This window comes from Excalfactoria chinensis, chromosome 5 (assembly GCF_039878825.1).
Source record: "Excalfactoria chinensis isolate bCotChi1 chromosome 5, bCotChi1.hap2, whole genome shotgun sequence".
NCBI classification, from domain to species: Eukaryota; Metazoa; Chordata; class Aves; order Galliformes; family Phasianidae; genus Excalfactoria; species Excalfactoria chinensis.
Window position 1 is genome coordinate 32,271,360 of NC_092829.1, and position 16,667 is coordinate 32,288,026.

Here is a 16,667-nt window from a genome sequence, read left to right on the forward strand (position 1 = left end):
TTTTTTATTTAACCTCTGCCAAATGAATACCTTTGGATTAAAAGGGAATATTTTGTCTCTGAGCTAACACATTCTAATGCTGCATTAAAGCTGCCCTGAAGCTGCACTGAATTTCACTTGCTCTGTCAGACTATGTTGATTTTTCTTATTGTTAATATGTATATTGTTTCTCATACGTAATGTAGCACAGTGTGGAACCTTAATTTCATTCAGGTTTCAATCACTACAGATGAATGCAATAGGTAGGATATACCTGCTTTTTCTGAAAAAAAAAAAAACTGTACCATTGGAAAGTCTTATTCCTTTGTATTATATTGTATAATAGGTGCTATACCAATAATTGCATGTCCTCATGGTAAATTATATGATATAAATATTTATATATACATATATGTATATGCTTATATAAATTCACATTCATGTTTTCACTTGTAATTTATGGACCACACATAATGCAGTTCCCTCTGTTAGCTCCTGAATACTCTTGGCATTGCATCTCCTATTTCCTGGAGGAAAAAAAAAATCTGGAGTGCACATAAGTCTGGTAACCTTTATACCTTGGAACAAGATTGAAGGACTACTGATTTCTCAGCCAGCCAATGTTTTGTCTTGCAGCTCTCTGTCTTTCTTTAGAATTGTGTGTGCATTTGCATATGAACAGGAACAGAAACTGAAAGGTATTTTTATTTCTTATTACGAATAGGGCTTGTTTGATTATTCATTTTTATTTTATAGTGTATGTTCTTAATTGTTGTGAATACTCATGATATAGGTACAGTGGCAGTCAATGAATACCTGATAGATGAATGTGACAACAGTTCCATCTTTCCTTCCTGTTTTCCTCATGCCATAAAAAAAAAAAAAAAAGCGAGAGAATATTGGTTTCTATTTGTGAAAGTTCTACTCTGGGCACTGCTGGAATTATTTGTTAAGGTGGTATATGGCAGCCTAAGGTTATTTTCTCTCCAGTCTCCCTTATTTTCCATTTTGTTAGGGCCCTTTGAGCTAACTCCTACATTAAAAGGATTTAATAGGTACCAACTTTATGCATGCTCTCCTGAAATGCTGAAGTTGAGGTGTTTGTATTTTCTCTCTATTACAACAGAATCCAGAAACAGCTAATTGCTTTATAGATGGGAAAGGATATCAACACCTAAGGATTTTTTGTGCTCTTTCAAAAATACAGACTTGTCCATTACTGCACTTTACTATGTATGGCAGGGGAGTTAGACTACTTGATCTTTAAACATCCTTTCCAACCCAAACCATTCTGTGATTCTCCATAAAATAAGCCAGTGTTGTAGACATTCACCTGTACTTGAACTAGTTGCCAATGTAACAGTAGTAAACTATGCCAAAATAGGATAAGAGATCAATCATGATTGTTAATCCAGGCTTCTTTCAGTGCAATACAAGTTAAAAGGCCTCTATATCACCGAATGCTTCTTGCTGGGAATTCCAAAGGAACTAGTGGGAAAACAGTGAAAATACAAATGGGGGGTGGTTATGAATAATGTGACTTGAATTACCTGCTCTTCTAGACATTTTTATTGCTTGTTGCCTTCTGCCAAAAACGTACAGAACTGCATACTATAGACTAATGTAGCAACTGATTAATGTAGTTAGATCAGTGGTCAGCTGATCACCTCATCTATATATTCGTTACTGTAATATTTCTAGGAGGTCTGTTTAATCATGATGAGCTCTGTAAGCTCCAACACTTGCATATGCAACTGACTACCTAAAACCATCAGTGTATGTGTGTGACCCTTGTGAGGGGGAATGAAGGATCTGTGGAGGGTATCTGCAACAAATTTTCAGGAGTGGGAAGATTTTTCTCCATTGTATACAACATCTATAGTCATTTTGCTTAAGCATTCAGCAGCTTGTACAGTATTTTTTAGCTGAAAAACAATGTAATTCAAGGAGTTGTTGCTTGGCGCTCTTCAAGTATTCATTTCTTTGGAGTGCAGTGCAACAGAGCTATGGCATGTTATGGATGCTAATGCTGCATGTGCATTTCCTCTTCACGGTGTTACTGTGATGTTTCTTCCAGCACTTTGGAGCATTTTTAGAGAAACTGAGGCAGGAGGCTTGTAAAATAAAACGGAACTTGAAAAGACTGACCATGTCACAAATACTTTCATCCTGCAATTTTGAATGATATAATGAATTTGAGTGGCGGCCTCAAAAATCAATATTAATATCAACAAAATTTATTATTAATTGCAAATCCTAATTGCTAAGCAAAACTCTGTTGAAAAATAATAGGAGGTATCATACAGTATGACGATGGTGGCAAGTCATATGATGGTAGGCACCTATGTATTTGAGTAGGATCAGTAAGCACGAACAATGTCAGTGTTCAAAGGCAAGAGCAACATGAGGTTTTAACTGCTAGTACGTTCAGGAGGTGCAGACCTCTGGGGAGTTGTAGCCACTGGCTGTAACTTGGAAAATCTGGATGTATTCTTGTTTTGAAGTCTGCATGCCTGAGATCAAGCTTTCTATCATACCTCACTAGACAGTCTTGGTATAGAAGGAAGGGTCTGGTGCTGTGTATTTCAGAGGTTTTTCATCTGAAAAAGCCTTGCAGGAGCTCAACCAGTTAGAAATTATAATTATTATGACATTGATTATTGCTGGCAAAACACAGAATTTTGATTATTATTATTTTTTAAATATATATAAATGTTTGTACATGTGTGAATATACACATTTACCTAGGTACTGTATACTATATAGAAACATGTTATTTATATACATATATATACACATGCTATGTGTGTATATAGGTAGAAACAGTCTCAGCTATTGCATCCTGCTTACTTAAATTCATTGACCAGAGTGAGCTGAGGTCTGTGGTGCTTTGATTGGTCTGATCTCTGCTTTATCTGCCATAATGTTGCTATGCCCGGATGCAGATTCTCTTCCATTTTACAAGGCCTGATCTTGCAGTCCTCTTTTGGCAAAACTCCCATAAGTCTTTTTTGTCGCAGTAGTAATTATGCAATGGTTAATTGCAGTGCTCCTAAATATGTATTGTTTCTCTCTTTGATGCGAATGTACACAGTGCCAGTTGAATGGTGTGGACTCTCCTGTAAACAGATGTTTTCCATAATGAAGTAGAGATTTCTGTAAAACGCTAAGAAGCAGAAATTCTGCTCAGGAGGTGGTTGTTGCAATGTTTTAAAAAGGTCTTGTTGCAGAATGGGAATACTTGCCTCCGATTTTTATATGTAAGTTAAAAATGAGAGAGGAATCTTCCAGAAAGGAATAAGAGAATAGACGGGAGCTTAAACTCACTAACGAACTCAATAACTAACTCATGGAATATAGTGATGGTAGGCTTTTCTTTTTTTAATGCAGGAACGATCCTGCGAGGTGGTGAGAGCCATGTCTGTCTGTTCAATGCCAGTGAGCAAGAGGGTTCTCAGGTGTCTAGGTTAAAACCCTAATCCCATATAGCGCATTCTCCACATGCTTGTCTGCCCTAAAGGGTTGTTAGAGAACCATCAACTATATAAATAAAAGCCTTGATAATTACCCATGATTCCCATCTTTAACTGTTGAAAGCTTTGGATGCTCGTTCATTTCTGCAACTAGCAAAATAGCACAGAATATTTTTATTCAACTTTTTGAGCAAACCAAGTAGGCAGCAAGCTGAAGGATTTTGTTTGTTGTTTTGATTTGGCTGATGTGTCTTGTTCACAATCTGCAGTTGCTGGTTACTTTGGTAAAAGGAAGCAAGGCTCAGTGTTTTGGCTCTGTGCAGTCCGTAGGTGTGGATCATGGTGTTTGTAGCCAATATGCGCAACCACATAAACACTCACCTCACACAAGCATACCTCAGCTATCCACTTAAAGCCAGTCTTCCTCTCCCCTATGTGTAACGTTTATAAAGGAGAAATGTTATGAAATTCAGCTAAGATTCTATAATAACTACCCGGAATCATCTTAGGATATTGCAAAATGCTGAAGTTTATTTAATCACAGTAGCAACAAGCCTCATTTGACGATAGCTTAAGTAACTAGATTTTTAATATTAACCTCTGAGCGTTTGTTTATGAGGAAGAATAGAAGAGGAATGTATTATTTTAAAGTCTAATCTATTGGCAATTTTTCCAGCCTTTCAGGATTGAGCATGTAGGCTGATTTTACTCTCCATTGCTGGTAACACATCCTCTCTTATAACAGGAGCAGTGACAACACCTCAAGAACTTTATACTTTTGTGGGATTAATAGACGTTGCTTTTCTAACTTAGTACAGCAGCTGGCATTTATGTGAGCTGTCTCTAGGAGTTACGTATTTTCCTTTTGGGTGATTTCTTTAATAGAAACAACTATGTGGCTGACACAATAAATTTAGCACAAAGCAAATTGTGACCCGCAGAGTCCAGCAGGGAAGCTGAACCTGGGCTGCAGGGGCTACCCAGAGCTTCCAGGGACTTGAGAGAAATTGTCTTTCAGAGAATGGGAATTTAGTTGCAGTGCTATGCAACAAGACCTGTGTATCCCGCTCCTTCCTTACCGCAGGAGAGTTCCAGCTGAGTGGTTAATTTAGATGCCAATAGCCTGGGTGAAATTCACTCTGGTTTTGTTTCAAGTATGTCAGGATTCCCACTAATGCAATGCAAAATTTAAACGCACAAAATTGTACGTACAAATAATGAATGTGGATTTGAAGTTTCTGCTCGAAGTGTTGAGCAATGCCTTTTTTTTTGTAGTGCAAATGTTAGCCTGTGTTTTGCTCTTGTTTCTCCCCGGTCCACATAAGTGGATCAGATCCTTTTTGTTCTTGTGCAAGTGAAACTTCCATTAAAATAGAACCTAGTTTTGTTTAGCTATTTTTTTCCTGCTTAGGGACTGAAGGAATAAATTCACTCTAAGTCTTGCGTTTGTGGTTACTGTAATTTAAATTGGAAAATGCATAATTTTAGTAAAGTCTGTGACATGACTTGCTTTTTGATCCCTTATTTTCTGTAAGAATTGCTGCTGTTAGTCAGCTTAGGCCAAGAGCACTGAGTCCACTGTTTCCTCTGAAAACATTACTGCAGGTGGGCTACTCATACAGGATTCTGATGGTCCCCAACTGGCTGTGTTTTCAGCTAGTATTAATTGGTTACGGATGCTTGTTTCATTTTGAGATCACTTGATCTGTGACCTAATTTTTACGTTAAGGGAGCTCTAGTAGCAGCAAACCAGCTTGTTCCCTAAGGTACATAATTTTGACCAGCTTGCTCCACGTGGCTTCAGATTCTTTCAAGTCCTTATCTGCATTGTGGCAGGCAAGGTCATAAAGGTTTAACACAGGGTGCAGTAAGGGATTTGGGGCCATTTCACATCTTTTCCTTCTCTCTAGTATGACTGGATATCTGGAATGATTGCCTAGCAGCCTTTTCTGCATCCTCTGCTTTCTTAGGTTGGAATGCAACACTTGATTCTTGAACCTCTAACTGATTTTCTGTGGAATCAACCTAGAGATGAGTTGCACTGTGTATGAGAGAGAGAGAGAGAAAAAAAACAGGTGTAAATTTTCTAATGCTTTCCTATGAATATCCAAACTGCTAAAATAAGAAAATCACCAGCAATGCCTTCAGACAAGTACTGATTTTTGAAGCTGCAAACCAATGGCTGCTAATTGAAAATCTCTAGGCAATATCATAAAGAATGAAATTGATGTATTAGCTAAAAATACAATGTTGTCACTCCATAAGGAATTAAGTACTTGATCTGCATCATGATTAAATTAAGCGCAAAGCAGTTCTGAGGTTGTTCGTTACCACTGAATAAGACAAACGTTGAGTCCTTCAAAATTCTCTTGCTCAGTAATTGCAGTTCTCTTTCCCCTCCTAGGAAATTTTCTAAGCCATTCTTTTTCTTTTAAGTTTGCTCAGGCACCCAAGAACAGTAAAGAGTTGATGTGCTTGTAATGGTCATTTGTACATAAAGGTGTAATTATTTATTTTCTCATTTGTACCATATCAAGGCTTTGTACAATGTTTTAAGTTTTGTTTTCAAATTATTTTGTATTTTATTTTTATAAACTGGTTCTAAATAAAATATTCATTCAGCATGCAAAACCTCAATCCTTGACTGTGTTTGTACGGTGACTTTGCTGTTTAAAGTATACTGTATGAAGTTGATTTTTTTCTTCAGTTGTTTTTTGCTATTGCACGTTAGATGGAGGAAAACTTTGTTTTCTGTAGTGAGAAAGCAAAAAGCAGATGTCGGTACTACTGCAAAAGAAGCTGATGCTCATACTGCGAGAGTGATTGGGTCAGTGGGAGTTCTACTGTTTAGTATATTGATGTGTTGTGTAATAAGTAACATTTAGAATAACTCAACCCTCCTCCTTAAATATCTCCTTCTCTATTTTCTCTTGTTCTTTGTCCATCCTCTCTGCATTCACCCAAACAACAAATGCCATGGCAGATCAGATCTATTTAGTAATATGATATGGTGTACCCTAGCCTTGTTTGTGTAGCAAGCGAGCTATGCTTATGGATTCTTAAACAGGCTAAATTATAATTTCTTCTTTAGCCAGAGGCCACTGTAATAAGTTTATTTGTCCAGCTGGCTGGACATTCACACCAAGCTTTTACAGCCTCTTGTAAAGTCTCATTCTCTGCGCAGTACAATTTAGCTGCAAATAGCAAAAAACTTGCAGAAGTTATTGAATCTGGGCAGTTTGTGCTATGTGTGGAGATGCAGTATTAACCAGTTGCTCTAGTTCCATCCAAGATCCTTTTGTTTCTCTTTCTAGAAAAACGAGATAAAAGTACAGTGTCATCACATTGATATATTTGCAGTCTACATGCATGCTTGCCGTAGTCCTTGTGTGCTGTGGAAAACACTGTTTGCTCATTGCACAGCAGAACAAGGTTGCTAGAGAGGTCTAGAAGAATTGGAGAAAGTTCCTGGATCTCTTTCTTGGCATTGCCACTGTTACGCCCTGTATGTGAAGCAAATTAAAGGGCAGCTCTGCCCTTGTTCTGTTAAGAGCAGCCAGAAATGTACTGTTGTGCTTCTGGATGGTGTGTGCTCTTTGTGCTCCCAGTGAAGCCACCATTTGATAACAGAAAAGGCACACAAAGAAATGGAAAGCCAGCTGTATTAATTGGAAGTTGAAAATAAAAAATGTGCATGCTCTGTACTGGAGGTGAGATAGATATCACAGTATCTTAAGTCACCTAGAACATTTCAAGGAACAACTGGATGTTGTGTTGAGGGACATGGTTTAGTGGGAGCTATTAGTAATAGGTGAACAGTTGGACTGGATGATCTTTTAGGTCTTTTCCAACCTTGGTGATTCTATGGTAAGTAGTGAACATAACCAAGATGGGAGAGTGGTCTCGAATTGGCTTCAACATGCCTAGGCTGTACAGTTGACAGACTGAAGAAGATCCAAGGCTGGAACAGAAGAAACAGCACAGGAGATCAGTGTTGAGCTCTGCTCATCTCATTTCTGAAGCACCTTTTGTGTTGTTGTTTTTTATTTTTTTGCTATCTGCACAACCACAGGAGACACAGCCCACTAGTTCTGCTCTTGAAATCTTGCTGCACTTCTCTGCACCTGGACCATAGCCTGCTCTCATGTAAACATAAACGTGAGACAGCTGTGTAGCACACACAAGCTAGCTTTCCCTAGAAAGCCTGGAGTAAATGAAATTCAGGAATCAACAATTGAAGAAAGAATTGAAATGCAGAAAGAACACTGGGCGGGAAAGAACTGGCCGCTGCACCCTGGACGAGCTCAAACAGCTGCCCAAAAAGACCAGGTAAACTTCTGACTCACTAACCTTTTTCTAACCCAACCTGGGATATCACAGCTGTATTAAGAAGCTGCTTTGTGTATGAGAACAAAACACAAATGAAGGGTACCAGAAAACACTGCTTGACAGATCCCATCTGTGCTGAGGAGGAGAAATATAAATGCTTCTAAGAAGCTAACTCTATCCTGGTTTTGATGCCAGCAATTTATGAGTAAGGTAATGGTAGCTGTCACTCACACCATCTCCTTTTATAAGGGAAACCAGGAGCTAAGAACCTCCTCCAGGGCATAGCCCTTGTGCTAATTCCATGTGGTGGCTGCAATTGAACTGCACCTGGCTCAGCTTCAGGATTTGTCACCCTCTTCCACCGTTTTTGTTGGTTGGTTTTTTCTTTTTTTTGGTTTTTTTTAGATAGTTCTTTAAGGCCTATTTAAGAAATTTGTTTCCATTCTTCACTCAGCAGTGCCTCAGAAGAAACCTGTTAAAACCCAGCTATCCTGAGCTCAGACTCCTGCACAGGTGTGAGATGAGATCCCTTGCTTTGAGGTAACTATTCTAATGGTGTGTAACTGGCGATAGGGGCATTCCTTGCATTATCCCTTCCTGCTTGCAGCTACTGTTAGCTCCCAGATTTATAACATTTCAATACAAATGGCCATAATTCCGCCCTAGAGATTAAAGAAATTAGTCCTGTATTTTTGTGTAGCATAGTGCTCTATCAAAGTTGACCATAAAAATGATACGCCTTGCCTGATGTTTACATGTTCTTATGCTGCTAAAAGTCCTTGCAACAGAAACATCTGTTCAGAGTCACTGGAAAACCGGTGACCATATGCCAATGTATCTGTGAATTTTATACTGGTGGTAAATGTTTAAGAGGAGGACCTGAATGATTTTTTAGGTGATAGGATAAAAGTGCAGGTGAGAGGGTTGCTGTTTGTCCTTCAGTGAGTACACCGGACATATGAGCAGAGTGCCTCTGTTAACTTGGAATTTTGCAAAGTAAAGAGACTCTAATACACAAGATCTAAACGTGAGCCTTCCACTTATCTTAATGATAGTATCGGTAGTAATATTTTCCTCCTGCTCAGAGTAGGCACCTAACAGGTTACTTTTTGCTCAGGTTCGTCTTTTCTTCTTCCTCAGATGTACAGCGACAAGAATGGCAGATTTTACTAATCTCTCTGATAGGTAAAGATAAAAGCATCTCTTCTAGGCTATGCAGGAGCATTTTTCTATCCAGAATCAGCCTCTGCCTCCTGTAATTTATTTAACAGTGAGTCTAAGTTCTACTTCACGTAAAACAACGCAGAAACATTTTTTGTTCTTAGTATTCCAAGTGATGTGATACGAACTCCAGAAAGCTAACAGAATCAGAAGATAGAGCCATAATAAGCCATAAGAACAGTTATTCCATATCAAAACCAGGCATCACTCATCAGTTACTAGTTTTGCTCTATGTCTCTATTTTAATATGACAAGAAATAGCCTGCTCTGCTAGTGAAGTAAAACAAAATGCCTCTGAGAAGGTGTATTTGGCAAGCTGGGAATGAACAGCAGGTAAATGGAGCACTGCTGTATGAATTTGGAGAAGTACATTCAGCAGCAGCAGCTCAATCCTAAAACCTCAGAGAAGCCAAACCTTCCTTGCACAGCTGAGATTTAGAAAAACAAAACCCCAAACCAACAGCAAACAGCCCTGATGTTAGAAGTATTAGAAAAAGCGACTACTTAAAAACACCAGCTCATTTTGCCATTCCTTTAATTAAAAAACAAACAAACAACTAACTAAGTAACCTGTGTAAGTCAGCTCCTGCTGGTCAGTAACCATAATGTTACTTTTTCACCCAAATTTCATGCCTTTTATTTTCCAAAAGGTCACATTAAACAAAGGATAATACAGACAAGAGTCTTAGTCAAAATAAATCTGTTTTGTTTTTAAGAGAGTAAGAGGATAAAGAGAACAGCAGAAAAACATTAGGCAACTGAAACTGAGTTAACAAACAGAACTGGTATTTAGTGTTTAGTGCCACCTCCTGTAGAGAAATGTTTCCCACTGGGAAAAATGTGGGGGGCAAGTCCACTTTGCTCCTTCAAGTCACAGGCTGGAGCAGAACAAACAACAGCACCTAACACAACAGTCACTATACATATATTCAAGTTTTACATGTCTGCAAAGCAGAAGTAGTAGCAGCCATTTGGATGTTCTTTCTTAATGGTTCTCAGGGGGGGCCTGGGGAACTCTGAAGGACCTGGTTCCTGGGATGTAGAGCTGGAACTGCAGCTGCTGCTCCTGCTGCTGCCCCCAGCCATCTGCAGCTGGCCTCTGTCCTCAGTGGGGGAAACCTGGGGAGAGCCTGGGCTCAGGTACCCGGCTGTGGTCTGTGTAGAGGCGGTGGTGTACGTAGTTGGGCCAGTGTTGTTTTTCACATAGACGTTTTTGATAGCAACAAGTGTATGCGCCATGATGCTGAGGCTGTTACTCAGATCCTGCATGCCTTGCTGAAGTAGCCGGAGGTTGTGGTTGACACTGTCAAAGCCAGACTGGATCACCTGCATCTGGGTCTGCTGAATCTGCATTAGGTCTGCTTCAGTTATTCCGATTGGGTCTGCCTGGGATCTGCCTTTTGATTTGGCTTTTACCTTCCCTGAGGAAGCACCACCCGATGTCCCCAGATAAGGCAGCTGCTCCTGGCTAGGTGGAACCACTGCCATGTCCTCAGAGCTTTCCTCCGGCTCTACCACTTTCACCACTATCTCTTCTTTTAGGTTCATCTTCTCAAGACTGGGTTGATGAGATGGACCAGGATCATCATTAAACCCTAGAAACGAGGTGAGAGGAAAAGCAGAGGAGAGTCAGTGAGGAACTTCACAGTCAGTCAGGTGTGTTTTTACCCCTCAGCCCACTCATCAGCCCTAGAACCAAGACCCCACCACAGCAGCTTGTGCTGCACTCTCTGATGCTTTTAGAACACACATCCCCTCTATACCGGGGGAAGAAAACCCTAAAGATCCATTTATGGAATAGTTGTTTATTGTAATCCCCTTACTGTCCCCACCGCAGAGGCTAAGCTGCAGCTCCCAAAAGACAAATTTGTTCTCTGTTGCATCTGTGCACGGCAACGCCGATTGCAGGGAATCCCTGGGTACTGCAGCTGCTGTTGCAGCGCGTTAACGCCCCCTCTCTCCGGGACACAGAACCGTAGGTAGTCACAGCACTTCGGGCAGCCGAGGATTGCATGTTGGCATTTTATTTTCGCAACTGCAAGAACGGAATTTACGCAGGTGGACAGCAGGGGCTGGCTTAGCGCCGCCGGGACGGGAGCTCCGCTCCCACGTGCTGCTGCGATGTACTGTCACGGGCCGCCGGCTACGCGCAGCGCTGCGCGTCAAGGCGCGAAGGCGGTGCCCCGCACTCACCCATCTCCCCCACGGCGGCGCCGGGCAGCTCCAGCGTGTCGATGCCGCCCACGATGGGCACGGCCTCGGCGTGCAGCAGGGAGCCGTAGGCGCGGGGGGGCAGGTGCTGGTGGTGGTGGTGGTGGCGGCGGGCGGGCGCGGCGCCGGGCGGCAGCTCCTCGGGGGCCAGAAGGAGGCCGAGGGCGGCGGCGGGGCCCGGCGGCCCGCTGCCCTGAGACAGGCGGCACAGCTTGCTACGGTCGCGGCGCTTCAGGTCCCGCCAGCGCTTCTTCAGGTCCTCCACGTCGCGGGGACAGGCGGCCACCGGGTTCACCTTGTGCCGGATCAGCTCCCACACCTTCCGCTTCTGGCCCGGGGAGGCGCGGCCCGGCCCCGCCGCGAACAGCAGCCGCTCGTGCTTCAGCACCTGCTCGATCAGCACCTCCGTCTCCGCCTCGTTAAAATTGGCCTTGCGCCGCTTGGGCGAGTCCTCGGCCATCCTCCGCCGCCGGGGGCCGGGGGAGCTCGCGGGGGGCGCCGCCGCCCCTTCCCCCGGCCCGGCCCGCGGGCGCCGCCGCCGCCGCTAGGCCGGGCCCCGCGCCCCGCCGGCGAAGGGAACACCGCGCATGAGAGGAAAGGACGCGCGCGGCCGGCGCAGGCGCCCCGTGCCCCGCGTGTTGACATGGGGAGGGGGCCCGGCCCCGGCCCGCGCCCGCTCCGCCCCCTCCCTCCCCGTCGGGATTCCCCGCCGCCGGCCCGCCCAGCCCGGCCCCGCCGTGGGTTGTGCGCCTGCTCGGCGGCGGCGGCCGAGGCGCCCGGGAATGGCGGCGGTTTTGGAGCTGCTGCTGAGCGAGGAGGTGGCGGTGGGCGCCGTGCTGCGGTGGCTGCGGCGCGCGCCGGGGCAGCGCCCGGCCGAGGTAACGCGGCGGCACCGCCCCGCTCTGCGGCCAGGGCGGGTAACGCGTCCTAGCGCGGGCCGAGCGGGAAACTTGGCGCGCGGGGGAGGCCCGCCGGGGGGCCCGGGGGCTGCCGCCTGGGGGCCGAGCTCCGCCGAGCGGGCGGCGGGAAGGCGGGGCCCGGGCTGCGGAACCGCTATTGCCCGCCGGGCCACAGGGCGAGGCGGAATGGCGGCGAGCGCGGCGTCCCGACGTGGGGTGCGCGTCCCGCCGCCTCGGTGGTGCAAGCGGCGCCGGGAGATCCGCACGGCCGTCAGGGGTAGTTCCAGCCAGAGCGGGGCTGGTGCCGGGTCTCGCTGCGCGTCGGGAGCTCCTCGTGGCCCTGCGCGCACGCTGTGCTGTCACCCGACCTGTTGCTGGTCCGAGCGTGGGGATCCGCTGCGTCCGAGCAGACGGAGCTTTGTAACGCGCCGTGTGCCGGGCGTTGGAGTTCCCGTGGTTGTCTTTATAACAACGCGTTGACCAGGAGCAGTTATACCGAAGTGATACTCGGAGAACAAGATCGAGCGTTTTCAGCCCGAGTTCCTTAGAATGCCTTTAAGATTAGAGCTTACTGCTGTCACCCCAAACTTCTGTGGGAAGGAAGGAGCAGCGTTCCTAGCGTCCAGCACTAAATAACCTATGGGCGGCACGCATGGGCCTGCGGATGCCGGTGCAATTCGAGGCGCTGACCGCGCTGACCGCTCTGAACTGCAGGCTGTGGGCTGGCTAGCTGCGGGGGTTTGCCTTGCAGGGGCCTGCAGGTGGTATGTGCGGTGAGAAGGCCAGCAGGAGGCAGGGAGCTGGCGGCACGCAACAGGGCTGTGAACCTCTGTTAACTTGCACGGTGAGATGGGAGTAAAGACGTGATGTGCTCAGAAAGGTTTGAGGAGCTGGCTGGCTACGTGTGCAAACTGTAAGCTCTCTAAACACAGATTAGCAAACAAAGAATAGTAGAGTACATCTTGCCCTGGCTTTCATGCAAACTCTATGCAGCTGGCACCCAGTGGGTTTTGTGTGCTGGCGCTGGTCTGCACAGGACATTAGCGTGCTAAGTCCACCTTGTACCAAGGCTGTGCCAGCCTCAGGCTTCACTAGGGAGATGTGGTGCTGTCATGCTTATTTTCATGTTACTAAGGAGTAGGTTTCTGCCTGTGAGCGCTGCTTCTACTGTTGCTGAAGTGGCACAGAGTACCATGGATAGGAAACAGGAATGTGTACACTGTTAGGAACAAAACACGCTTTTCCTAGAGTACAAAGCTTTGAGCTGTGCATGGGGTATGAAGTCTGTTTGTCTCGTGTTACCCTGGGAAGATCATCACCTGTTTGGGTTTATAACGTATTGATTCTGTGAGTGTCTTTTTAATTGTTTGTGGGGTCTCAAGTGAGAGGAAATATTTAATTGATCTGATATTTAGCACTGCAGGACTCAAAGTACTTAAACACTTGTTCTCACAGCACCCCTCTGTGGCCGTACGTGGCACTTGTGGATAAGTAAGGTACGGGGGAGTTGTAGGCTTTAGTTTTTCATGTTAGAATTAGCTGCTTGAATATCTGTGCCCTACTTTGAAACATTGGACGCAGAGGTGCCAGTTGCTCCAGGCTCTTGCTGGCCGCAGCTCCAGTGTCATTGCTGTTTCCAGGGGACAGCTCTGCTGCTTCCCAGCTAGAGGCCAAAGTGAATGACTCCACTGGGAATCTGCTGCCAAAATGACTGTGTGGAGGCTGGCTTTCAGGTTTATGACTTGTGCTAAGGTCAGTTGGGTTGTATTGGCCTACTTTGACATATTGTGTTGTTTTTTTTTATTGTATACTGCAATACTAAATGTGTCTGGACAAGTGAAAAGAAAGAATGAAGAAGCAACTTTATATTAAAGCTCTGTCCTCTTTTTTGTAGGACAGCCACATCTATGACAAGCTGGTATCACTCAGTTTGCTTCAGAAAGACTTTGTGCCTTTTCTGCTGAATTTCTTAAGGGAGCAGACCAGCCAGATACTGACTAATGGACCCTCCACTCCTGCTAAAACTCCCAATTCCAAGGCCCACAAGAGCCAAAGGACGGGACCAGAAAGGAGAGCAGGCCACGCAACTAGCAGCCGAGTGCAGCTCTTTTCCCAAAGGACTTCGGTGACCTCCTGCGCCACAGACACCAGCTTTTCTCCTGCTGCTGCATCCAGCGGCTCCTCTTCCTTTTCTGAGTCAAACCTGTCAAGCCCTTGCAGTGACTTCCCCAGCGTGGTGTCTAGTAGCAGCCCGAGCTTTGGGTACAGCCCTGTGCTCACCCATAGTGAGAAGCGCTCGGCTCAGAAGGCCAACCTGGGGAGCTTCCTCACTGCTGCACCAGAGGCCTTGCCGGCGAGGCGGGGCAGGAGAAAGGGCAGCAGCTCTCTCAGTGCCTCTGGCCGGCAGGTTGCTCGGGATCTGGGGCGTTCTGTGGCTGAAGAGGAAGATGGAAAGAGTGAAAGTGCATCGTGGAGTGGAGGGAGAAGGAAGCGGAGTGAAGTGCCTCTTGTTACTGCTAGATCCCTTCCCAGCCAGCTAAATCTTAACAACCTGGAGGAGTTCCCACCCATGGGTACTGCTTCTGGCTGGACAAAGTAAGAGTGTGTCTGCCTCGCTGTCTCATTTGGATTGTGCTGCATGTTGCTGTTCCGTGACTAGCTCATTCTGTTGTGCACATCCAGACACAAAAGATGCTGTCACAAACAATACTGTGGGGCTGACTTCTTGTTCTCCTTGGCCAAAACAGCTTTGTAACTGCTGCCGCACAGGGGAATATTGCTATCACGAGCAGTTAGCTTCCGACCCTGTGTGCTCACCTTGGTGCCCTTCAGCCCCTCACTTGTGTTGTGCCTGCAGCTTGCCGGTGCACAGGCCAGCTGCTGTAAAGCTGAACACATCCTTGTCCTATTTTCTAACAAGTCAGCATTATCTAAGCTCTTCATGTTTCTTGTTTAACACAGTAGCAATTGCTGATCAAGTGCAGCCCTGGAAGGATCTTCAGCTTTACTGATGCAAGGAAAAAATCTTTGGGGTTGATGTTCTGTGAATTCTGGTAACAAATATCAGTGTGTAGCTTCATTTGTGTTGTGTGGTTATGGACAAATAGCTGGATGATTCTCATACTCACTTTGCTCTTCAGCAGGCTCAACTCTCCCTGATGACACTGCATTTGCTTTCGGGCAGTTGTTTGTCTTGTGGTTGCCTCACTACTCTCTTTCATTTTTTCATTCTTTAAAACCTTTATTAGCAAATATAATGCTTTCATGTCAGGCTGTTTGCTCTGTAAGCCAGACACTGTCCTTAGAAAGGGTCACTTTCTAGTTGGACAAGTAAAATTCCAGCAGAAAATTGATAGTCTCTGTGTCTGTCTGGGAGAATCCTCTTACTGCACTACAGAGCCTCTTCCTGAAGGGCCAGTCTAGCTAGCTCATGGGGGAAGAATAGGTTCTCCTAAACTTTAAGGATAACACATAACTGGGATATGGCGGTAGCTTGTTTATTAGTGGTTGTGTTAAAAACTGCTGGTGAGTTGATTTCATGCAAAAATAATTAATCTGCTGTCCTTTTAAACCAGTGTTGTTTGGAGGAGCTGCTTGGCAGTCTTTGTTAGTGTTCTCTGCACTGTTGATAATTACACATGTCAGCAGCAAGGGGCAGCAGGCTGTTTTTTGCTGTCCGTAGCTCCTTGAGTACTGACAGTACCTACAGACGAAGTTTAGAAGTTCACAGTGCTGACTTGATACCTGTTTTATTTCAGCATTAGGTTCTATTGGAAGAGTTTAATGAGTATCAGTAATTTCTAATGTTTTGGTGATTTCAACAAAATCCTTTCTCACTCTTACAGCAAAAGCAAGCCATCAAGGCGGATCAACCCAACTCCTGTGAGTGCTGAACGCCCTCTTTCAAAGCCAAAGATGTGCTTCACTTCAACGCCTGTCAGCCAGTCTCCAGCTGCTCGGTTTTCGGCTGGGTCAAGCCCTGAGGCCTTTAACATTGTGCAGGAGGGAAACCAAACTTCTGTGTTAAGCAGCAGCCTTCAAGAGGAGAGGGAGATGCTGAAAAAAGAACGGTACAGTCTGAACAGGGTGTTGAATAGCTTGTACTGATTTTTAGTTCTCTTGTCTGAAGATGGTATTGACAGGAGAATGGAAATGACCAGAAGAGTATCTAAAACAGATGCTGATCTTAAACTATAATTTGTCTAAAACATGAATGCATTTAGCTCATGCTTGTCATTTTAAAGGTGTACTAACTCTGGAATGACAGCACTCACTTTGTCTTCAGGAATCTTTACTGCTTTCTTACCATTGCCTTTTCGTGGGTTTGCACATGTAGCTGTCTCCTGTCCAGCTTTTCATAGGCTGTAGAGGTGAAATGTGTTGGTTTGAACAGATGTAATTAGGCAGTATCTGAAAATTTCATCTGTCATGAAAGGCATTGTTGAGTTTGAAGAAAGTAAGTTAACTGTGCACATGTGGGAAATATGTTTCTGGAATCTAGGCAAGCTAACACAAACTTGTGGTCAGAGAAGTGGGACATGGGTAGCAGGAAATT

At 45.0% G+C, this 16,667-nt stretch overlaps 2 protein-coding genes across 3 annotated transcripts in view; one reads left to right on the plus strand and one right to left on the minus strand.

Moving 5' to 3' along the window:
- Positions 1 to 9,526: 9,526 nt before the first annotated feature.
- Positions 9,527 to 11,799, minus strand: LOC140253434 (uncharacterized). The gene is made up of 2 exons (XM_072339003.1): positions 11,196 to 11,799; positions 9,527 to 10,597 (listed from the first exon to the last, which is right to left on the minus strand). The coding sequence occupies exons 1-2, from the start codon at positions 11,671 to 11,673 to the stop codon at positions 9,939 to 9,941; spliced, it is 1,137 nt and encodes a 378-aa protein (XP_072195104.1). The 5' UTR covers positions 11,674 to 11,799; the 3' UTR covers positions 9,527 to 9,938.
- CDAN1 (codanin 1) overlaps positions 11,731 to 16,667 on the plus strand; it is a 28,556-nt gene continuing 23,619 nt past the window's right edge. For both annotated transcript variants that reach the window (XM_072339001.1, XM_072339002.1), the window contains exons 1-3: positions 11,731 to 12,091; positions 14,007 to 14,707; positions 15,958 to 16,182. In XM_072339001.1, the coding sequence (XP_072195102.1) occupies positions 11,801 to 12,091; positions 14,007 to 14,707; positions 15,958 to 16,182 (1,217 nt within the window). In that variant the 5' untranslated portion in view covers positions 11,731 to 11,800. The remainder of the gene's footprint in view (positions 12,092 to 14,006; positions 14,708 to 15,957; positions 16,183 to 16,667) is intronic.

Bases quoted from the DNA above. Each gene is read 5' to 3' on its own strand.
- LOC140253434 (XM_072339003.1), bottom strand. From the start codon at position 11,673: ATGGCCGAGGACTCGCCCAAGCGGCGCAAGGCCAATTTTAACGAGGCG. The intron at 10,598-11,195 runs GTGAGTGCGGGG...CCTCGTTTCTAG, and splicing joins CGCCGCCGTGGGGGAGATGG to GGTTTAATGATGATCCTGGT.